The sequence below is a fragment of the Thermobia domestica genome, chromosome 4, assembly GCF_964235325.1.
Source record: "Thermobia domestica chromosome 4, izTheDome1.hap1.1, whole genome shotgun sequence".
Lineage (NCBI taxonomy): Eukaryota > Metazoa > Arthropoda > Insecta > Zygentoma > Lepismatidae > Thermobia > Thermobia domestica.
Window position 1 is genome coordinate 242074358 of NC_137457.1, and position 24897 is coordinate 242099254.

Here is a 24897-nt window from a genome sequence, read left to right on the forward strand (position 1 = left end):
AACTTTAATTATACGTTAATTTCCGTTGTACGTACCCACTGAATTTATTGCTGAACAAAATATAGCTCTACGTGTCTTTATCCTGCGTAAAATAGAAGACGATCGCATTCTGAGCTGTCACACACATTACGCTGTTAGACACTTCCTTTGCGGTCGATAAATACAAATATTTGCAAGACTAGAGATGAACGACTTATAAGGTACGATATTAGACCTTACAGGATTGTAATGTTAGAATTAGGATTAGGGATAGATTTCTGGGCTTTCGACATCTATGGCCGTGTTAGCTCATCACATATGAGAGATGACGTCCCTCTGCGATCACACTATCCGAGGAAAGAGAAGGAAGGAAGTGGCCTGGGACCTGTGTTAGGTATTATCTCGACATTTGCCTGGCGTGAATGAGGAAAACCCAGGAAAATCTTTTATACTTTTTCAACGGGGTGCGCCCACCGGGAATCGTACCAGGGACTGCTCGCACCAAAGATGAGAAGATTGTAATATTCGTTCGCCTGTCTGCCTGTCCGTTTATTCACACAATAACTCTTGACTGAAAGCGAAGTTTTGAATTCCAGTTTTTGCAGTACATAGCTGAAACTATGATCTCGATTGAGTTTGTTAATGAAACTAATCTGTTAACATCTTTGTGGATAACGGTGATATGGTGCTGTTTATCCATAGACATAATTATGTGCGTTTTACGTGATCCTCGTTAATGTGTTTACCAGTTTTTATTTCAAACGTTTTTTTTCTCGATTCTTTAGGAAACGCAGATAATTTCATTGTACGAGAGAATCCTTTTGCTCTTAAGTAAAAGAGGGCATAACCGGGTAAAAGAAAACATTTGGTAGCCTGTAGTTACGTTGTTGTGTGCTTTTCTGATTGGTATTTCAGGAATAAAAATTTGAATAATTTTCTCAAAAGTTTCTCCCCCTACCCAGTTGCCTCTTACACCAACTTCCTTTATACAGTTCGTTTCGTCGGGACCAGAGAATTATAAAATATGAATATTAGATAGGGTACGTATTTGTACCTGAGTAATTCCATGAACCACACGTGACTAGTCCCATAATTTTTAATCTGAGGTGGTTAATGAAGCTTCTCATTTTTGGTGGTTTATAACTTCCAAAGAAGATTTTTTCGCCAGTGAATAAATATTAGAGCTTTTTTCTTTAATTTCATATAAGGAATCATCTCCCATAGTTTGGTTATCGAATTTTTAAATATACTCTTTATAAATTATGATATTTACCGAATACTATCTTGACTTCTGACTTTGAGCCTCGTTCTACCTACATTCAGTATGAATAATTTCCCTCTCATTATTCGCACAGTTGTTCTTTATTTAAATAATGGTTTGTTTCTTTATTAAATGCTTCACGAAATTATTACAATAATAATTTTGTTCCAATTTTGGAATTAGAAGCACATTTTTCAATATATTCTAAAATTGAGTTTTAAAATTTTAACAGTGCTAGTTTCAAAAACAATACTAGTAAAAGCAATCAGTGCTAAATCTACTAGGGCAGTCTTCAACAAATTATTGTGAATCATAATAGAAGAAAGTTATACAGAGCAGAAAATCGTTATTATAATTAGCAGAAAAGCAATATCTCCACACAGGCTTTTCTTACGGGGAGACATTTTTAACCAATACTTTTGTCTGTAGAACTGCATGAAATTCCTTTCGTGTTACCAAAATAGCTGAAAAATCAAGTCGGTTATAGGCAAAGATATTAAGCCATCGAACTTTTATCTTCTCTTAGATTTCTAAGGGTAGGGACATACCGAAGGTACCTCGCGGTCGATGTCGAGGTTTAAGTCGAAGTCGCACCCTCGATAGTGGCACAAACACATGGATTCAAGTGAGTAAGCGCATGCCGAAGATGTACGCTACATCGCGACCTGGAGGTCGACCGCGAGGGTGGGTTAGTGGTCGCGATGATGAATAACTGAGTTTGTTTTTACATCGATGTTCAGCCAAAGCATCGCTGTGGCTCGTGTTCTCATTGGCTCTCCCTGAAGCGCTGCACGGAATAAAGTTTTCATTTGTTTAGAATTTCGTCTGCAGAGGATTGCGTGTGTCTATGCTCGAGAGGTTTTGCTGCACTATTATAATTGATTATGAAAGACATATTAATAGAACTGATGAGGAATGTTCCAGCAATATGGAATAAGAAACACAAACAACATCATAATAGACACGTTTTAAATAGAGAATGGAAGAAAATAGCAACTGAAATAGGAATGTCAGATAAGTTATTTATTTGAGAATTATACTGTAGCTTCTTATTATATAAGGCAGTGGCGGTCAGGGGAGAGGGCTTTCGAGCTGGAGTTCGTAAATTATAGAATTTTTAAAGAAAAAAAGAAGCTACTGTTAAATATATCTATGCTTAAAAACTTCACGCTTCCTGCCCCCAATTCCGAGATTAATAAAAAGGGTTTCTTCTAAATTCGTTATTGATATAAGGTTAAAGAAATACCTGTAAAGACAGGCACGTATTCATAGGGAGGAAACGTGGAATAATGAAATTGCAGTGCCGAAACTTCATTTGCTGCAGTTAATACCCCATGAAGATATACCTCATTTATTTATTTATTAAACTTTACTGAGAAACGATTTTTCACCTGAGTAATGAAAGAGGGCATTTCTTCATTGAAAATTGAATGAAAGGTGAAAGTCTTTGATTTAGAATATTGATAGAGATGAACAAGAGATGAGACTCAAATATTTTTGCGAAACAAGAGACGAGACTTTGGCATTTCTTATATCTCGTCTCGCGTCTGTCCCTATTTATAAACTGTTTGGTCCTTTCAATTTCAAAATGTGATTTTGCAGTACACTTTCGGAATAATTTCACATGCGTCACAGCCAGGCCCGTGCTGGGATGCTAAGGAGGGCGGTGGACAAGTCTACCAAAAGGGCGCCCATGGAAAGGTGAATGCGTATGTATATACAGGGTGTTTGAAAACAACACCGACAATATTTGGGAGGTGATTCCTAACACCAAGATAGGATAAAAAGTATAGACCAACTTGGGTACACAAATGCTTCCTTTCGGAGTTATAGGCTGCCGAAAACATGACAAAAATGAACTTGAATGGTTTAGCTCCAAAACTATGAGACCTACAGTAGTCGGGTCAAGACTTCACTTAGGAACTAATATGTGTTCTACCCAAAAATAAATGTTCCAGAATCCTAAGGTACTCAAGAAACAATTTAGAGGGAGTTTGGCTACAGGCATTTAATTGGAAGTACTCACCAACTACCTCTACAAAAACTGTTGCAGAAGTACCGCAGGATTCTGAAGCTTGGATATTTGAACAGGGCACATACTAGTTCCTAAGTGAAGTCTTGACCTGACTACGTTAGGTCCCATAGTTTGGGAACTATGGGCTTTCAAAGTTCACTTTTTCATGTTTTTGACAGCCTAGAACTGCGAAAGGAAGCATTTGTGCATCCAGGTTGGTCTATACTTTTTGTCTTAAATTGGTCTGGAATCACCTCCCAAACGTTGTCGGTGTTGTTTTGAAACACCCTATATATAGTAACTTAATTAATATACATATAAAGTAACTTAATTAATATACGAAACGTCGGGAGGTGATTTCTGGTACCGAGATGAAACAAAAAATATAGATCAACCTGGGTGTAGAAATCCCTCTGGGCTATGACCACCCGAAAATTTTCGAGAAAATGCAACAGCAGCCATACTCGAGAACAAAATGTCAGATCTAAATTGTGTAAAAGGGAATGTCCATTATTTTTAGTCGTAGATTCCATTAGTGTACAATCGGATGTAGTGCAATGGTGACGCAAAGGTGCCTCCCAAAGAAACTGGAGGATCCCTTCGAGTATTTTATCAAACGTTAAATGAGGAAAACGAACAACAATCAAGTACAAGATTTCAACAATCAAAAATAAAAGCACATCTTTCAAGTTAGAAGAAAACTTCGAATTCGAAAGACAGAGGAATATACATGTGTGATTGATCTCTTTGTCTCAGCACAGAATAAACTCTCGGGAGAAGAATTTAAGTTAAGTCTTTAACGTATCACAGGTGAATCTTCTAGACTAATGATAGTGGATGTCAAATGAACGGCTTTCTGTCCAAGTTACGAGTGTGTGAAAATGGAAAAAATAACTTTGAACCAGTTTTGGTTTATAACGACAGTCAGGCGGCAAAGATCATGTACGATGAAAGAGACTACAAGTGATTCTTGACATGATAACAGTGATTTCCACAAATTATGTGAATACAATTTGGGTAAAAGTAACCTGCATTAAAAGGTTTCCTCCTCGTACTACATAAGATTCCGTGGAAGATTATAATTTCAAGCACAGAAGCAATGGAACTCGACGAAATACAAGCCGTTGCGCCTGTTGCACAATGATACAAAGAAATACGAACTACCGATTTATTGTTTCGTACAAAGTAGGATAACTGTGAAAAACTCAGAAGTATCTTGTACAGTATTTGTGCAATGCAGTATGTGTACATGAGACGGCTGTGAAGAATAACAGTTCACTTTCTGATATTGTCAACCGTTGGCCGCTTTGCAAAGATGACATCGGTGAAGCAAATTTTTCCGCGTGACGTCAAACACACCTGAAATTTCGGGGATGATTTTCGCAGCTATATTAACTCGAGCAACAAGTTCTTCGGCTGTCGTGGCTGGTGTTGCATACAAAAGGCGCTTCATAACCCCCGAAATAAGAAATCAAGGGGTGTGAGGTAGGGTGAACGAGGTGGTCATAACACAGGTCAATCTCTCAAAATCCAACTATCTGGTTATGTTTTATGTAGCTAGGTCGGCATATTCCTGTCAAAATGTGCAGGTGCGCTGTCATGCTGGGATCACATCTGCTGTCTTACACATGGCTAGTGCTAGTTTCAGAACGGTCTCTGATCATTCCCAGTACGCTGTCTTCAAATTCAACTGTCCATATAGTGCGATTTCCTCCGATTTCAAGTAGGGAAAATTGAAGAGACCCTATCTCCTGAAGGCGAATATGGAGGCGTGGAAAAAATAGGACAGTTACTCTCTTTTGAGGGCGACGGTCACGACATAAACGCCTCGTCTCTGGGCTTTTTCTCCTTGCATCTCCATAAATGAGGTGTATATCTGCCTGCTCGTGGATAGGGTAATCTACCATTGCGCAGGCACGTACAGATTAATATAATAAATTTTACTTAAACACCAACGTCTACAGTTCTACACGACCATGGGTACCTGGACACAACACTCAACCGTTGTAAGCAACACTTTCTATCCTGTTATACAGCAATTCCACACGTAATACCAAAGCATCGGACTCTGTATATCACTCACAAGTTGTGTCAGATACCCACTACAACACGGCCACGCTAATTTATGCCTTCCACATCAAAACTGCTATACACCCTTCTGCGAGCCACTCGCAAGTGGCACACAAGGGACGATAATTCCGTAACTGCTGCTACGTCCAAGCAAAAATGCCACATTTTCTTCCTTCCGTATAGGTATTTCATCAAGATCCAAAGTACATAGAAAACTTCGAAAAAGATGTTCCACCATTTGTTGCATGTTTTCTTCTAGAAAATTTTTCCAGCAGTGAAAAAATCAAAATATAAGTGGGCTACATTATTTTGGTATGTTCACAATAGTAGTGTAGTTTTTTGTAGCTCAGGATTAAAGGGCGGTTTCCCAACTCCAAGAGAAGGGAAAAAGCCCCTCGAAAGTATCCCTGGAAGAAGATTTACTTAACGGATAAATTAAGTATACTGTCCCAACGCATTTCTTTGTATCGTTATGCAACGCATACAACATCTCGTGTTTCGTCCATTTTTGTAGCTTCTGTGCACAGAAGTATCATATTCCACGAAATAGCATATTACGAGGAGGAAACATTTTACTGCAGCTTACTTTTGCCCAATATGTAGGCCTATTCACGCAATATATGGGAATCATATGGAGAATCTCTTGTACACTCGTTCATCATATATGATCTTCGCATTTTTGGATACTACATGTTGTTTCTTTACATGCCGCCTGACTGTCCAATACACAGTCGTTTTAAACTTAATTTTTGGTCAAAGTTATTTTTCCATTTTCACACACTCGTAACTTGGACAGAAAGCCGTTCATTTGACATCAATTACCATTAGTCTAGAAGATTAACCTGTGATACTTTAAAGACTTCATTTAAATTCTTCTCCCGAGAGTTTATTCTGTGCTGAGACAAAGAGATCAATCACACATGTATATTCCTCTGTCTTTCGAATTCGAGGTTTTCTTCTAACTTGAAATATGTGCTATTATTTTTGATTGTTGAAATCTTGTACTTGATTGTTGTTCGTTTTCCTCATTCAACGTTTGATAAAATACTCGAAGGAATACTCCAGTTTCTTTGGGAGGCACCCTTGCATTGCCACTGCAATACATCCGATTGTACACTAATGGGACCTACGACCAAAAATAATTGGCATTCTCTTTTACCAGACTTTGATCCGATGTTCTGTTCTTCAGTTATGGCTGTTTTTACTTTGTTTCCGATAAATTTTCGTGTGATCAAGGCGCCGAAAGGAGGCATTTTTTTCACTCAACTTTTCGTTTTATATCCGTGTCAGGAGTCACCTCCTGAAGTTTCATATGTTAGTTAAGTTACACTCTGTATATATATGGGCGCCATTTTATGTATTAAAACCCAAGGTTTGTGTAATAACGTCAATAGCTAAACTGTGAAAATTTCTTTCCTACAGAAACAATTTTAGTTCTTGTGAGAATTTTTTGTCCACCAAAATGAAGCTAAGTATATACCAATAAATCAATATAGCTACATTTTAGAAATACAATAGGCACTGATTATTCCAATACTTCTCTAAAACACACAGGAACAATCACAGGACAAGGGCGCCTTGCGTAAAGGGCGCACTGTGCCCTTTAAGGGTTCTTTACCAATAGTTATAGTATGTATTCATTATACACAACTGTGCCATACAGAAAAATAAAACCGTTTCTCTTTGATGTGGTTTCCCAAGGGCGTCTTATGCAATGGGCACACTGTACCCTTCGTGGGTTCTTTACCAACAGTAACAGTACGTATTCATTGTACAGAACTGCCATATAGAAGAATAAAACCGTTTATCTTTGATGTGGTTTCGCAAGGGCGCCTTATGCATAGGGCGCACTGTACCCTTCGCGAGTTCTTTACCAACAGAAACAGCATGTATTAATTGTACAGAACTGTGCCATACAGAAAAATAAAACCGTTTATCTTTGATATGGTTTCGCAAGGGAGCCTTATGCAAAGGCGCACTGTACTTACCACATGTTATTTACCAATAACAACTGTAAGAATTTATTATATGCAAATGAATCTTTATATATAATGTGATGTTTTTGAGGGCGCACCGGGACATGTCCCGGTGTCCCGGTGGGCCAGCACGGGCCTGGTCACAGCAATGTTTCTCCTTAAACTGAGAACTTAACAGCGAGGGTGCGATCTCCTCGCTATGTGAGCCCTTCATTCATCGCGACCTAAACATCGAGGTAGTGACCGCGACTTAAACCTCGACCTCGATCAAGAGGTTTCTTCGGCATGTCCCTACCCTTTGAGAACAGATTCCTCATATCAAAACTTAAAACACAAAACAAAAAAGAAGTTCATATGGACCTGTGCTCCAAAGTGGATAGTTTCAGCGTTATAGGGAGCCGAAAACATGAAATAAGTAAATTTTAAAAGTTCACAGCTCCACTACTATGGGACCTATCGTAGTCGTATCAAGACATCACTGTAGAACTGGTATGTGAACTATCCAAATACACATGTTTAAGAATGCTCCAGTACTTACACACCACTTTTTAGAAGTAGGTGGAGAGTGATCAAGTACTCTCAATCAGCTTATCTAAAATTGCTTATGCAAGTACCAGAAGTTCTAAAAGATGGATATTTGGATAATTCGCTATCAGTTCCTCAGTGATGTCTTGACTCGACTACGATAGCTCCTATAGTAGTGTAGCTATGAACTTTTAAAGTTCACTTATTTTACGTTTTCGGCGTATAACGCCGAAACTATCCACTTTTGAGCACAGGTCTATATAAACTTTTTCTTATTTTGATGTGAGGAACCTGTTCCCAAAATATTGTGCCATACTTATGCAACACCCTGTATAATTCGGATAACTTTTACACTGAGTGATTTTTTTTTTTTTTTTGTAATTTGTAGTTCAACTAGAATGTATCTAATGCAGTTGTTGACAATTATTATGAACAATTGTTATAATTAATCTGCTATATTTTAACAACAAATTCAGACTTATTTCTGCCATTATGGTTGCAGCATATGTTGTAACTATTATTTTATCTAAAGCATTTCAAAGAAGACTTGGCCTAAGTTGTTGACTCTACACAGTTTTAACCTATAAAGGTTTAGAATAAAGAAAGAAATGAAGCCACGAATAGGACTCAGGGGGAGGGAGATATTTTCCGTGGTAACATGTAGGGTATACGCTAGTTTTGTTCTATATTTCATACAATTCTGCTAGCTATAATTCAAAATTTAAAAATTCATTTTAATTTTCTTGTATTAACGATTAACATAAACTATGATTTACATAATTTTCAGCTGCGGAGTACAACTACGGAGAGGTGCTACGCCTTTCATTATTGTTCTATGAAGCTCAAAGGTCTGGTAAACTTCCAGAAAATAACCGAATTCCATGGAGGAGAGACTCTGCTCTTAACGATCAGGGAGAAGATGGAGAAGATCTCACTGGGGGATACTACGATGGTATGTATACAAATTATACGTTAAAAGTGAGCTCTTGTTTGTACCTTTGTCTCTGCTCATTTAATGACGCATTATGAGGTTGCGTACATAAATATTTTTTTCTTTCTTTTTGTTTCCTTATTGAACTTAAGCTTCCCATTTTAACATCGAGGCCAAGTGTGAACTTACAGTTTAAAGTGGGCTCTCCTACCTATAATCGAATCCGAGATCCCGTGTATTAAAGTGGAGTTGCGCGTACTAACCAATTAGACCATTCGGGAGGGCTAGAGATCCCTTCTTGTTTCTAGTTTTCTGTGAATGTTCACTTTGAGTTATTTTCGAAATGCTGTTCAAGTTTTTCTCAACAAAGTTTTTAAGTATCTTTAGTTCGTCTTTTGTTGAAAAATACTATGTTTCTGGATTCAAGATGACTCCGAATCCTAGACGATCTTCTGTTTTTTTAAACAAAGGATGTGACAGTTGCTATTACGACCCAATTAATTAGTGAATCATTTATAAGTATATTATTTAGTGTATATTTTGATATATAATTTTTCTTTTAAAATGAAGAATCTGTATTTCTGTTTTCTTTCAAACGCGTATTTTTTTATTTGCTTTCCAACGGTATCCACCCTTTCAGCGGTAAATGAGACACCTGAGCAACGGAACTCTTTAAAAGTCTTTATTCACCACGACCACCCACAGCCAGGAGACACACTCAAGTTCCATTGTAAAGCTAGACAGTTTGTCTAGAAAGAGAATCTTCACAATAGCTATCGTAGAAAAGAGGTATATTCGCAAGCGCATGATAAAACCAAAGGAACCACACCGGCACGATATTGCAAGCTAGAAGTCCATTAGCACGTTTTAACATTTTAGGAAGAAAGAAAGAACAACGCACAAACAACAACCTATTTTGGCAATTTTAAAATTTTAAAACTGGAATTGGGAGAACATACGTTACTTTTTTTTAAAAATAGAAAGACGGTTGCAAGATACTAAAAGAAAGGGCAGTTAAGTTCGAGAAGTGACACCGACAACACGTATACAGAGCTCACTCACACACACACACACACTTTATTAATTATTTTTATCGTGTTGAGCAACTATAGACAATGAAGTGCTAAATACATAGTAGTGCCGCAACGAGTTCACTCATATAGACACCAATACAGTTTAGTCAAATTCCGAACGTTCTCCCAACTATAATCTATTTTGCATTTATATCGACTTATAACAGAGTGCAACTAAAGTTTGATTTGTGACTGTGACCAATTGTGATAATTGTGATCAACATATATACGGATACATTATTTGTTAATCAGTTTACGGATACATTATTTGTTAATCAGTTTACGGATACATTATTTGTTAATCAGTTTACGGATACATAATTTGTTAATCAGTGTATCAGTTGGATTCACCAATATTGGACTTCTATAATCACTTTAACCGAGACAATCTATGAAGAGACGCCGAGACGCCTAGATATGATGAGGAATTTGGATGCTACAGTCCGATGATGACGTCCTAAACATCCAGAGAGAGCCAAAGGCCTAAGGAGGAGAGAGTCAGAGATCGGCGGGTGACCATACACATCTCGGGAGTCGAACGGGATGCTGCAGTCACATGAACACAGGAACTTGAGTGTTGTAAGTGGTCGACCAGAGGTGAATAAAAGTGGTAGCTTCAACATGGGAATCGACGGGAAGGTAGGACAAAACCTTTATATTAAATTTTCAATTTGGAATTTGTTGCCACATTACCGTGGGCGAGCGCATCCTCTTACCTTGGCCAAATTCACTAATGTATCGAAACGAGAACTGAATCGTGGTAATCCGGCCTTGACGGACTGAACAGTTATCTTTTATTATTATTTTTTTAAAAGAAACTATAACTGAAATCGATATTTTAAAATTTATTTGTGATTAACTTTTGTCATTTTAACCATTTATATTCACACAGCTAATTAGTGTTAGATTCTGAAAATTATCTCCTTATATTCTAAATGTTAGTGTTGTTTGCTCATTTAAAGATATTATATGTAGAAAATTTTGTGACATAAAAAGTTAGGTTATTACACGACGAGATTAATGTGTCAGAAAAACATTACTATTCAAGTATTAATTGGATGAATGATCTTTATGTTTTCATGTATTTCTCTCAAAAGATTTTTTTATTTACCAAGTACATACACAGAGAGCTCGTAATTGTCAGTTAGAAGACGAATGTAATCTGTTTGCTAGATATAGGTATTTTTAATTGTATTGACAGGGTGTACCTAAATTGAAAAGCATAGAGTATAATTCTTGCCCTAAGCATGTAAATAGAGAAAAGTATCATTAGGACAAAATTAACTCGTAAATAAGCAACTAAACACAAATAAAGATATCTGTCTGCGCAAACGCCGCACAGACAGATCTTCATAATTATGAAGTAAAATATTGCGCAAAGTGAAATAAACAAATATAAGGTACCGACATTTAGAAAGGAATATTGGCCAAGTTAAGCATAAACTCTGATATCTATATATGTGTTCTAGTAATCATTGTGTATATATCATATGACTATCTAGTATATGTGTCCAAGTATATATGATTGTTTGTTTTTATATTACAAGGTATTTTTCTTATTATTGGATATTATTATTATCTTAGAGCTATACATATGTGTTGAGAATTTTCAATTTAAAGTAGACAGTTAAAGTCAAATCAGTGCACTGCTCAAATCAAAGCTTTCACTATCTTTTCATCTTTAATTAATCTAAATAATAGTCATCTTGCTAGCATTCAAAATCATCTAATTTTCCCACCTTCGTCAATGATCTATTTCTCAAGCATACTTTTTTTTTTTTACTTTCTCCTTCTGTGCTTGATGAATAAAATATTGTCTTCTGGACTAAATAAATCACACACAAAAGGTTATATCGGAAAGATGAAACAATGATACCATGTACATTTATTTTTTTTGAATATCTAGAATATTCATCTTTAAAAAGTGGAAAATAGAAAATATTGTTTGTAATTTATATAATAAGCAATTACAAAAGAAAGGTAAACTGCTCACTAAATTCAGACTTTTGTTATTTGAAAGTATTGCCTAAGACCTATTTTTAAACAACGTAAAGAAAATAAGAATCCTTCAGATTCTTCAGTCAACGTATTCCATATTTCATCTTTATTTTATTTTAGTGACATTTGTCTCAATTTATTTCAACTTAAAATGATCATGTCATTTCATTTTTTTTAATTGTTGTTCAATTTAAATTTTATTGCAAGTTTGGATAATTAAAATTTTATTACTGTTACCTAAATTTTGTTAAATTGTCATTACTAAAACGATTCAGATTTCCCAACCTATTCTAGGCCAATTAGAGAATTCTCTTACATTATTTCGAAACAATTGGGAACCTAGCTGAGCTGACCCTCACAGATACAGTTATTAGTATTTATAGTAAATTTTTCCATTCTACATTTGCATAAATTCTTTTAGTCTGATGATTAAATTAATTTATGCAACAATTTTATTGCTTAGCGAAGTGACAGCCAGTACAGCTGTTTCCCAATAAAACTACAATAGTGATTTTATTTCAGCTATGCAGCACGTGACTATCTTTTGAAATATGTTTCTAATTAACTACGCACCTATTTTCCTAGCACTCTGGAGTACCGTATGGGGAAAATAGGATTATAAAAATCGAGCCTCGTGCGGTGTAAATCAGGCTTTCATGAATCAACGCACGTATCTTCAGTTTTCTGCTTTTTAGGCATGTTATATCTTGCCAGGGCGGCGAGTAAATATGCAAAAAAAAAAAAAAAAAAAAAAAAAAAAAAACAATTTGCATATTCATAAATAGTATTTGGCGAACCAGAACATAATTTTTATGAAATTATTCAAATAAAATTTCACAACTAAGACTGGAAATCAAATTTATCTTGTCATAAATTTGATTCCCCCAGCATTACAAATTCCGCCCCCGAACTAGGACTCGAACACCATTACAAGGATTACAATAATAAGTCTACAGTACGCTCTGAATTTGTTTCCAGATCTTACCATAAAACTGCACAAAGAATCAAATCAAAAACAAACCTCCCTTAGTCTTCCTCATTGGAAAGACCCACTGAATGTGCAAACACTCATGGTTAAAGCGGTAGTTAATGAAGAAAGTAAACTTAGAGCTTAATGGAAGCTCGTGACTATGTTCAGTGAAGGAAAACTCCACATCCTAATTATATATCTATATATCTATATCTATATCTATATCTATATCTATATCTATATCTATATCTATATCTATCTATCTATCTATCTATCTATCTATCTATCTATCTATCTATCTATCTAATGAACTGACATAAAATAAACACGTACTTCCGGTTGAGGTGGGAAGTTGAAATTTGGCATGATCGTAGCTTTATCGGACTAACCGACAGGAAAATTGCCGAAAGTGAATATTTTTAATTTTTATGGAGTCTATAGGGGGGATGAAGAAATTCCCCATGCTATTTAAATGGGCCTTTTTTGAACTTATAATAGTCTATTGAACTCAGAAGAAAAACAAATTTGTCGTTTTTGGTTTTAATATTGGATATTCATATATATGACCTGGCTTAGAAACTATAGGATCTATGCCAAGCAGTTGAAGTAATTACACAGGAACTAATATGCGATCTGTCTAAATATCCATGTTTCAGAATTCACCGGTACCAGCGAAACGAACACACCATGAGTACTTAAAGGAGTATCCCTATACCTCAACTTGCTTTTTACAGTTCGTTTGGCCGATGACGGAGAATGGTAAAACATGTATATTTAGATAGAGCTCATATTAGTTCCTGTGTAATTCCTGAAACTGCTTGGGATAGGTCCTATAGTTTCTAAGCCAAAGCGTTTTGAAACGCCCTTTTTCGAATTTTCGGCGGTTCATAACTCTGAAAGGAGACGTTTTCGACCCAGTTTATTGAAACTTTTTTCTTTCATTTCATATAAGGAACTACCTCTTAAAGATTTTCGGTATTGTTACCTTCCACCTTATATATATATATATATATATATATATATATATATATATATATATATATATATATATATATATATATATATATACAGGGTATTGATGAACTATACTGACAAACTGTAAGAGGTGATTCCTCACATCAAAGTAAGAGAAAAAGTTCATATGGACCTATGGCAAAAAGTGCAGTTTCAGAGCTAGGGTTGTCCAAAATCGCGAAAAACCCAAATTTCAAAGGCCCTATTTCGAATTCGAGAAACTGTAAATGGTGGTCCTTATCAGCGTAAAGGAAGCCACGCATACATAATCCAAAAGTGCATATTTCATCGATTTTCATTAGGTATAAAAGGAATTCCCTACAGGTGTAATTCTCAGATATGCACTCAATAGAGTTTTCAGATATACACTGATTTCAAGGAGGTACAAAGTAGGCAGAAGTTAAGCCTTGACAACAGTGCACACTCATGTCCAAAATTATTGTTCCATGTCTATAGATATGTTGTTGTAGGAATATAATTTGATAACGAATTCGCCCGGTATTTATTATAATGTTGGCAAATTTCATGTCAAAAGAGCAGTAAATAAGAACAATAAAACGAAAATAAAACTTTGTTGTCCATTTAGCAACATTTTGTCTTACTTATTCTAATTTTTGTATTTATACTTCTTTTCCTATGAAATTCACCACAAGCAGGGCCGCCCACAGGGGGGATGTATGGCGCAAGCTGCGCCATTGAGAAAAATTTTGGGGGGGATTTTACTCTACTTTCGAACTAGCAATTTTACTGTCGGAATAGCATTAAAACACGATTTTGAGAAGCTAATTTTCAAAAATTTTCCGGGGTGAACCCCCGTACCCCCTGCTTCGATACTCGATGAATGAAGTACCGCGCAAGTAGCCGTATGAAAGGAAAGGTTGGTTTGTTTTAAGAGAGAAGGGCCGCCCACAGGAGGGATGAATGGCGCAAGTTGTTCCATCGAGAAAAAAATTGGGGGGAATAAAAAAATTGGGGAAGAATTTTACTCTAATGTCGAATAAGTAATTTTACTGTCGTCAGAATAACATTGGAACACGATGCGATTTTTTTTTTTAAATCTCGAGAATGAATCCCCCTACCCCCTGCTTAGAAACTCTATGAATGAAGTACCCCGCAAGTTGCTACATGAAAGGATGCGCCAAGTTCTGGTGAACAACAATTACAAACACTCAAGGAATCACTTTCAAATTTAGATTTGAAACTTGCCTATGTTGTCTGTTGAAAATTATAAAGTAGTTTGACATAATTGTGAGCTAATGGTAACCATACAGACAACAGCCAAGTTTCAAATCTAAATTTGAAAGTGATTCCTTGAGTGTTTGTAACTGTTGTCCACCAGAACTTGGCGCCTATTTTTGTGATTTCAATTCTTTTTAAGGCCACTCGTACTTGGCTCTTTTACAGGAATGTTTTTTGTTGGATATCACTTCTTTTTGTAGGCTAATTTCGAGGACAACATTTTCTTTTGGTAGGGTAAATGTGCCAGTCCTCGACCACCTAACTCATTTTCTTATCGTCCTTAATCGTTTTTCACTCAATGGAACAACTTAGGAGGATGCAAATAGCTCACATGTGTTCCTAAAACTATATTTTATCTATATTTTATCTAAAACTGAGATAATTTATACCATTTATGTAATATTAGTCGGAGAAACACCAGTAACTGATTTCTTTTAGTGTTCGACCATTTTTCGTTAATGTTCGACCGCCTACTGTTTAGTCATCGACCACTACTCGGTTAATGTGCTTTTAATTACAGTATGAAGGCTAAACCATAACTTTACCTAACTAATAGCATCTGTAGATGTTACATCACTAGTTTTTCAGGTATCTCTTCGCAGTTTCGCACAATAGTCGCTGAGATTAAGTAATCCTGTGATAGTTTTGTCAAGAAAGGGACCACCAAATTCATTTAAGGTTCAGTTGAATGCAGCACCAAACATGCTTCGTCTTCTCTGGGTTGAACGGGTATAAACCCCATCTTCTAAATTCGTTTTTAATTACTAATTGTGTTGCTACCTTGTATATCACTCTTTTAATTAATGGTGCAGAAATAACATGTGTAACATTTTACTAAGTTTCCATGTGGAACTCTCGAAAACGATTTGAACACCGATACGTCGCAGGGTTGAATAATATGTGTGCTGTTTGGTTGAAGGCAATAGAGTACTATAGCATGGCTAGAACGAAATTCGCTGACTTCCATTGCCAAGTGAGCCTTGTGGATGTCGATTAGCAGAAGGACTGGTTTCCTAATAGAGGGATCATTTACCCATTTTAGGAAGCCATTTGCTATCCATTCGTAGTGTTTCACTTCGCATCCAGCCGCTATCTGACCTGACCTGCCTATGAAAATCTCTGAAGAAACTGTAATGATTACGTCCTTTGGAAGATGTCTTACATAGAGATATACGACCATCGGGGATACAATTCCTCCTGCTGCGGAAAAAGTGCAAAGCAGTGTTAATGTTTCTTTCTCGTTGCCCTTCACCTCGTACATATTTTTCCACGCTTTGGACCCAAACGCCTTTCCTGATTTGTGACACAGTTTAAAGCTGGATTCATCAGCATTAAATATTCGCTCAGAATCATTTAGAATATCAGATTGTCCCGCTTGTTTCAAGTATTTCTCAAGATCTTAAAACCACAAGCGAATGTTTCCCTCGGTTACAGCGTATCGCGCCTTGTTCAAAGTTTAGGGACACGATTTGTGGGTGTCTCCTCAAGTAAGTGTAGTACCAGTTTCACCAGCTCGATTGTCTTTGAACGGCGTTTTGCGTTTTTCTGAATCGATAATTTTTAAACACTGTTCAAAAGATCGTATTTCTTCTGTAGAAAGCCCTTATGCTAACATTAAGGAGTCAGTTTGATAATCCCTCTTCTTCTTTCTGTGTTAGGTATGGTTCTGGATCTAATTTTCGCTTTTTGGGACTGTGACCATGAAATTTATCCATCAGCGTTACCCGAGGAATTCTATAGATTACTGATGCCTTTCGTATGAAGCGTGAATAAGCTGGCAGTTTAAGCTTAGGCCTACTCACTCATTATCTCTGAAAAAAAAAAAAAAAAACTTCTTAAGGACATGCAAGGAAAACAGATGTATTCCAGACGTCAGCTGATAGTAGCTATTCCGCTAACAATATCTGAATGCGTTCCACGACGAAGCGAGAATATTGTAATTCAGTATTAAACGAATTTGACCAAATATAATAAATTTATTATTCAAATTAAATGTCATACCCTAACAGTGCCGTTAATTTTCCATGAAAATGTTGGGAAACTACATGAATATTCAGTTACTTAAATTTGACTTTATTTTATTTCCTTTAGGCATCTACGGTTCCGACCGGGATAGGGTGGGGGAGAGGGTGTTGGAAGTGAGACGTCCAGGTCCTATTTTGAAGATATCATTCCAGCATTTGCCTGGTGTGAAAGAGGAAAAACCCGAAATAACTCAGTCAAGATGGTCGACCGCTGGGATCGAACCGAGGACCTTCCGAATGCTAAGCCAACGCTTTACTATTTTTTTCAAAGTTCGTCTCAGCCGAGACATTAAGCCTGAATACTCCTCGAGCCAATTGGAGGTAACCCAATCCTGACAGGGACACGAACACAGAAATATCGAGGACAATTAAAAGTAACCTTGCTCTTGAGAGGGATTCGAACCCTCAGTGGATTGCCTCTTCACCATTACCACAGAGTCACGGCCATTCGGTGAATATTCATTTATTAACGGTAAGACTCAGCAGATGATTATACAAATGTAAATTGATCACTGATTAGTGTTTGAATCAAGAAATTCTGCTAGAAAGTTCAAACGCAAAGCATGGTCGGACACTGAGAAAGAAACAGCTAATCTTCGACCAGTACAAATGTATTACGAAAAGTGGTGGTCGAACACTAGTAAATGTTTTCGTATTCCATTATAACTTCAGAATTGGTAACTAGGTACTCATTTCATGTAGATGAATCCAAAGTTAGTCGTTATTGCTATTTCTACAATTTTTCAGTGCTCGACCACCCTGTGGTCGAACACTAGTTAACAAAGAATATTTCATAAGTCATTGTCCGACCACTACATTTTATTGATTTATTCTTCATACCTTACAGTTATCACTTAAATTTAATTACTAAAATGTGCTCTACAGTTCCATGTAACAGAATAATATTTGCATTTCTTACCTGGTGAGATAAAACTATGAAAAAGCACGAAAAACAGGGCGCTGTCGTTCCCATTTGCAACAGATTAAAGTTGTCGAAACCTCAGTGCGTCTTCCGTAGGCATACATTTGATTGGCTATTACCGAATGCATGTGCAATATATTTTGACAGTATCTTTGTGATTGGTTCAGAATAAGTTGCAATTCAATTATAACGGAAAAGCATGCTTTTTTTATCGGAAAATAAGCCTAATATATGGTTTTAAAGTGAAAAGTGGTCGGCAACTAGGGGGTGGTCGAAGACTGGCACAACCACCCTATCAAACTCAATAACTTGTAACTTGCGTCTTACTTTTCATGTACAAGGGAATTATATCAATATTTTGTAAAGGAAAAAATAATACTACTAATTATAAAAAAAGAATACCTGTGCCATACACAGTGTGTAGAAGTTTTTATACCCTTAAATATCCTTACAGAACATATTTAGTATTGTACACTACCAAAACTACTAATAAAAGTAATGCCATTTTTATAATTACTACTGCCCCTACTACTACTACAAGCATTCTATAATACTACTACAGGAAATAAAAACAACAACAAAAATAACAATTACTAGTACTATAAAAACTACTGCTACACTGGGCAATTGTTTTTAGAGGACTTGAGTTTTGAGGAGGGATGAGATTATTAGTTTTGGGGGGGAGTGCGCCATCAGCTTTGGGGGGGATGGGCACCCCTGACCACAAGTATACATTTTCCAATTATACACATAGTATCAGTATTAAAAGTGCCCTGCAAAATCAATATCAAATTATATTCTTGCAAGAAAACAGTTATAGATATGCGGCAATCATTTTGGACATGAGTGTACATCCAATGTTTCGGAGGGAACTCGGAAGTGGTAGGAACCGTCAGCTTCACGTTCTTTTGTATTCGGAATATTATGTGATGCGATGTATTTCTTCACGGTTTATGTCACGTTTTCTTCACTTATAAGCATGAAAGAAAACATTGCAGTATGTGTTTTCCCGAGTACAAGAAACTGTGATGCTGACAATCCTTAACACTTCCGACATTGAGCCAAAGGATTCTGTGTTTACTGCTATCAAGGCCTATCATTTGCCCACTTTGGACCAATCATAAAGTCAGAGTATATCTCGAAATTCGGTTGATGGTATGTCTGGGAATTTCACCCTGTGTGGAATACTCTGTATACCCATTGAACATTAATGAAATATGAATTTTTGGATTGAGTATGAGTGACTTCCTTTATGCTGGTAAGGACCGCCATACACAGTTTCTGGAATTCGAAATAGGATATGTTGAAATTTGGCTTTTTCGCGATTTTGGACAGCCCTAACTCTGAAACTATGAACTTTTCCCAACAGGTACATATGCACTTTCTCTCTTATTTTGATGTAAAGAATCACCTCTTACAGTTTATCGCTATAGTTCATTAACATCCTGTATATATATATATATATATATATATATATATATATATATATATATATATATATATATATATATATATATATATATATATATATATATATATATATATATATTAGGATGTTCCTTATTTAGGGTAATTTCGAGTTGCGATACGCACACCCGCTAAATGTATTCTATGTGACGGTAAACACGTATTAGTGAAATAGCAAGTCCCTATGAGAACGTTAACCCGTGCCGACTTGACGACAAAGTCATGAAATGACGTTTCCACATTATAATATAATTTAGAATATCGAACCGTGATAACGGAGAAACTAAAAGAGGCAGAGAAACGAAACTTTGTACGAAGGAACTAGAGAAAGGACGACATCTGCTCGTGTATTGACAAACCTCATCGGATGAACAGTGTTTCCAACCCAAGAGAAAGCTGTGTTTTTGTAAATAGAAATGACCTAAATCGGATATCATCATAGGAAGCAACAATGAAAATAAAGACAAAGGAGACGGTAAACGCAAATCAGTGTTGCCTACTTTTCGAGAAATAACGTGAAACGTGTGTTATATGCAAACGCCATGGCACACACAGGGAGTGAGGTAATAACGTTTTGCCAGAAACCAGTGCGGAGTTGAGCCAGAAAGTGATAATGCTATCCAGTAACAGGCACTGGTTTCTATTACTGGATCCAATATGCGGGGCAAATTCCCTCCGGAATTATCCAAATGGCCATTTACGCCTACTTTACCCCGTATTGGTTCCGCATATTGAATTTTACAAATGTGACATCCAAAACGTTATTATAGACCTCACAAATATAACAAACTCAGTTTTCAGCCCATTTGGGACATTCTGAACATATTTTGTGCATCAAATTGGATAAGCCATTCTGAACTTTTTACTTTTGGCGTCATCATTGCTATCAGCGTCCTTGAAAACCTACGAGTACATAAACCCATGCAAATTGCACGCTGTTTTCGTATTTTGACCAGGTTGTCAGGATTCCAACTTACTGTGCAGCATTGCCATCTTTTGCAAACCTTACTTCTCAGCTTTAAGGGGATGTCTACCCACTTGCAAGTGTTTCAGGATCCCTATAAGATAACACGTAGATATTTCTATGTGAATATTTAACAAGATATTGCACTTACCGTCTCAAAATTTTCCATGATATTTTCCAACAGCAATACCTATATGTTCATGGTTTCTGTTTTTGATTTAATGCCCCAGATCAATTTAGATTAATTATAATGTATACTTCCGTTTACACTTGGCAACGTAGAGGATAGAATTTCTCCAGGAATTGAGAGCTCTCTGCTGAACCTCTAGCCCTAATAGTCTTCGCGTCACGTGGTAGTGATTTATGAGCGCTTCTGGCTAAAAACAAATGTTGTCTCTGTTTCTTCCTTTTTTTTTTTTTTTTTTTTTTGTCAAAAACTTGTTTTGGGCAGCTTTGTCCTCAGTTTTGTCCACTGCCTCTATCGAGATAGCAGTTATACAATGGAGATCGTTTGCAGATCTCATAGCAGATAATGTAACATTCTTTGAAGAAACTCGAAGACTGACATACGAACCGCGTGACAATTTGGGTAGGGAATCTGGAGCGTTGCAATTTTGTGTTCTGAAGTCCGCCTTATCACACAAGACGAAATGACCATAAACAAGAGACTTGTGAAGGAAGAAGGAAAATGTTCTTAGTAATTGTATCCAATTGTTTCCACATTTTTCACCTTTCCCCCCGAAAGATCCCTTCGAAAAGGGAAAGAGGGGAGGGTGATTTTGTGACCCTTGAGTTTTAGAATAGTCTTGAAACGAACTGCAAAATGCACTTACTGGAAATTCTACTGTCGTTGTGCTATAATATCTGTGTTGCAAGAAGTGTGACAAAATGAAGGAATCAAAGAGAAAAAGAATTTGGTACTCTCTCCTTCCAAAAAAGAAGTCTCGCCAAGCTAATTCATATGTGTGGTTGATCTCAGAGTATGGAGTTCAGAGACTGGATAGTTAATATTTACCATTCAGGATTACCTTACAACCAATTAAATTCCATTTTCACCTAGCTTGGGCTGGGTTTGGGCAACTCCCTCTTGTGCAGTCGCCTGGACCCAGATCAGGCTCGTATTTATGGACATGTGTCTATTTCCGGATCACTTCGGAATTGATCCTTCGTTAATAACCATTCAAGTTCATTACTCTATTTCCTGAATTATCCAGTAATCCTTTCTCCTCCAATCCTTTATCTTTCTTCATTCTTTCTCTTTTTCCTTTCTTCTCTGCCTCCCTCTGCTACTCTTTCTCACTCTTCTTTTTCCTAACACTAACAAAACTGAAAAACGGTGTCGTGACGGGGAGTAGTCGCTATCAGCACGGTCAATAAGTTGTTTCGATAGTTTTTTTTTCTTTCTTCGGGAGTCCGATATGGAATGATTAACTCGAAAATGAACATATACAGAAAGAATAATAATAATAAAATTTATTCATGATTTCAATTATCAGATAGGAGAGTATTGTATTTCTTCCTTACTTCGGGCGACTCCTCCTTCCACCCACGAATAAAATTACCCGTATACATGACAATAGGAAGGTATTTCGTTGAAAAATATGCTTTTTGTAGGATCATTTTAATTTCAGGCATATAGTCATTCTACTCCTTTTCATAATGTAATTAATATAGATGTATGCACAGTATAAATGTAATGTGTTAGAGATGTAATAAACTATTTCGTTGATAATTGTTTTTGGTAGAATCATTTGAATTTCAAGCATAACGTCATACTAAGGGGTTCCATAGTCTTGTGGTTAGAACTTTTGACTCCTGTTCGCGTGATTCTAGGTTCGATTCCCTACTAGAATACTCAAATCATTGGCGTTTGCTCATCGTTGTGAGGCAAGCTGGGGAGCCACGTAATTAAAAGACGTGACAGTCTATAGAATTAATATAAATGTATACACAGTACAAATGTTGTTTGACAGTAGTAAGGTATTTCGTTGATATGTATATACTATTTCTAGGATGTATACATTTCTTTGTATACGACTTTTATAATGTATAATGTATTCTTATAATCAAGAACGAAATTTTAAAATTATTCTTCTTCTTATTATTATTATTAAGTATTCTGCCTTTTGGCCGGTCCTGGGACTGATGAGATTTTTTTCGTTTCTTCTTAATTTTCAGTTTGGACCTTGAAATATTTCTTCCATGTTTCTCGATTTTCAGCTTCTTCTTAATAATAATTAATTATTAATGCTTAATAATAATTAGGCATAACAATGTTAGAAAACTGAAATATTTTAACAGAGCAGTTGATTTCCACGAATGTCTAATAACAAATTTTACCACCCAAGTGAGATTTATACCACTTAACACGATGGTTCGGAACTCATGACTATCATATTTGTGTTACAAGGTTATTTTCTAAAGACAGCTGTTTATTAGTCTAAAATCTAAACTCAGCAATACAGCCCATAGGGGCCTGGACATGCCAGCTGGTAAACATTCACAACCTAGAAGATCGTGATCAGTGCAATGACATCAAACAATCCTTTCGTCTTTCTTGGCCAGAGATCGCTACCACTTTATTCGGATAGTTCTCCATTTCTTTCACGATGTTGACTCAACTTCGGAAGTTGTGAGCTCACACTGGCAATCGAATCCTATTCTACGTACAATGGAGACACAATATAACGAGATTCAGCTAAGGAAAAACTCCTAAATAGTCATTAGTAGGAAAAGAAGCTGAGTACTATTCAGGAATGAATTGTTGATCATCTCTTAGGGGGAGGATATTTTCGAGAAAATGTACGCATGGAAAATAATAATAATAATAATAATAATAATAATAATAATAATAATAATAATAATAATAATAATAATAATAATAATAATAATAATAATAATAATAACACAGCTACACAAAAAGAATAAAAGTTCTGTGCACCAGACCCTAGGGTATGGATTCAAAATATTTTGGTACCCAGAATCCAAATTTCGAAACCCCAAGACGATTGACCGTGATATTTTTTTAAATGGGCGATAAACATAAGCAAACGTAAAACAGCACTTACGTTCTTCGCCCATAAAACAAAGTTGACACGCTCAAATCGTCCTGGAGTTTCGAAATTTGGGTTCTGGGTACCAAAATACATCGAATCAATACCCTGGGGTCCAGTGCACAGAACTTTTATTTATTTTGTGTGGTTGTGTAATAATAATAATACTGTATAAGGAAAAGGAATGAAGACGTACTAAAGGAAGCTAATGAAGGACGACAGATCATGAAGATAATAGGAAAAAAAAGAAACACATGCTTGGACATCTTATTCGGCACTCCGATTGGATCACCATGTTGATAGGGGAAAAGGCAGAAGAAAAACCTGGAAGTGGAAGATCAAGGATAGAAAAATCTGTAAGTTTTACGTCCCACAGTTATGCCTGGTAGGTTAAAGGAGCTCTAGTGATGTTGTGAAAAGAAGGAAATGCTGGAATGCAGAAAGTGGAAGGAAACGGGAGAACCCCGAGAAACCCCACACACATGGTGTTTGTCCTCCACAAAGTTCACTTGGTGCGAGCTGAGATCGAACTAAGGACGCCATGCATTAGAGGTGAACGCTCTACCACTGACCCACCGCGGCCCGATCAGGGATAGATGCAGTTACGAAGAAGAGACCTTATCAAATTATAAAACAGCTCTCCCAGGGGAGAGAAAAGTTTTAAAATTTCCTTCTTGCGCATAAAATTTCCTTCAACCTATGATTGAAGTGAGAAAGATTATTATTATTATTATTATTATTATTATTATTATTATTATTATTATTATTATTATTATTATTATTATTATTATTATTATTATTATTATTATTACTATTACTATTATATCGAGAATGTACTTCTGGGTTTCCTCCTTAAAAAATACACACACTATTTCCAATTATGGTTATCCTACTTTTTACAAATTTGTCTTTTTTTTCCTCTGTCTTTCATTCCCATCATGCGATGGGTGGGCCATAGAAGGTGACGCCTTTTCTGTGGCCAGGGTGATCAAATTTGTCTAATTCAATATTGGTTTAAATAGTATTAGTTTTCAAGCTACATATATGAGTTCTTTGACTAACTGAATAGTGCACGCCCCTTCTGGCTCAATCGCCACTATTTAACATTAAATTTCAGATGCCTCGATATACTTACATAAGTTTATTATTTCTAAAATAAACATTACGTAAAAGGTTAATCAAATTGATATCAAGTTTTTCTGACATTTGTATATTACGCATATCTTTCTTAATTTGCATTACTCACATTACCCCAGAGAACGAACAAATTTTAGAGTTCTGGTTTGAACTTCTCTTACAATAATAAGCAAATATACGAGAAACAAATTTACCATTATTGACGATGCGGAGGGGAGGAAATTTTCTGGACTAGGAAGGAATGTGTGCGGGTGCAGAGCAGAGGTCTGCACGGGCCGGA

The 24897-nt window shown here is 36.2% G+C and overlaps 1 protein-coding gene across 5 annotated transcripts in view; it reads left to right on the forward strand.

The window, feature by feature from the left end:
* LOC145683939 (endoglucanase G-like) overlaps positions 1 to 24897 on the forward strand; it is an 81239-nt gene that overhangs the window by 21873 nt on the left and 34469 nt on the right. For 4 of the 5 annotated variants that reach the window (XM_081755639.1, XM_081755637.1, XM_081755638.1 and 1 more), the window contains exon 2: positions 8613 to 8777. Coding sequence is in view for 3 of the 5 variants with exons in the window: in XM_081755637.1 (XP_081611763.1) it covers positions 8613 to 8777 (165 nt within the window). In the remaining 2 variants the exon portion in view is untranslated. Of the gene's footprint in view, positions 1 to 8612; positions 8778 to 9772; positions 10469 to 24897 lie in introns of those variants that run through there. The other variant, XM_081755640.1, reaches the window with a different exon arrangement.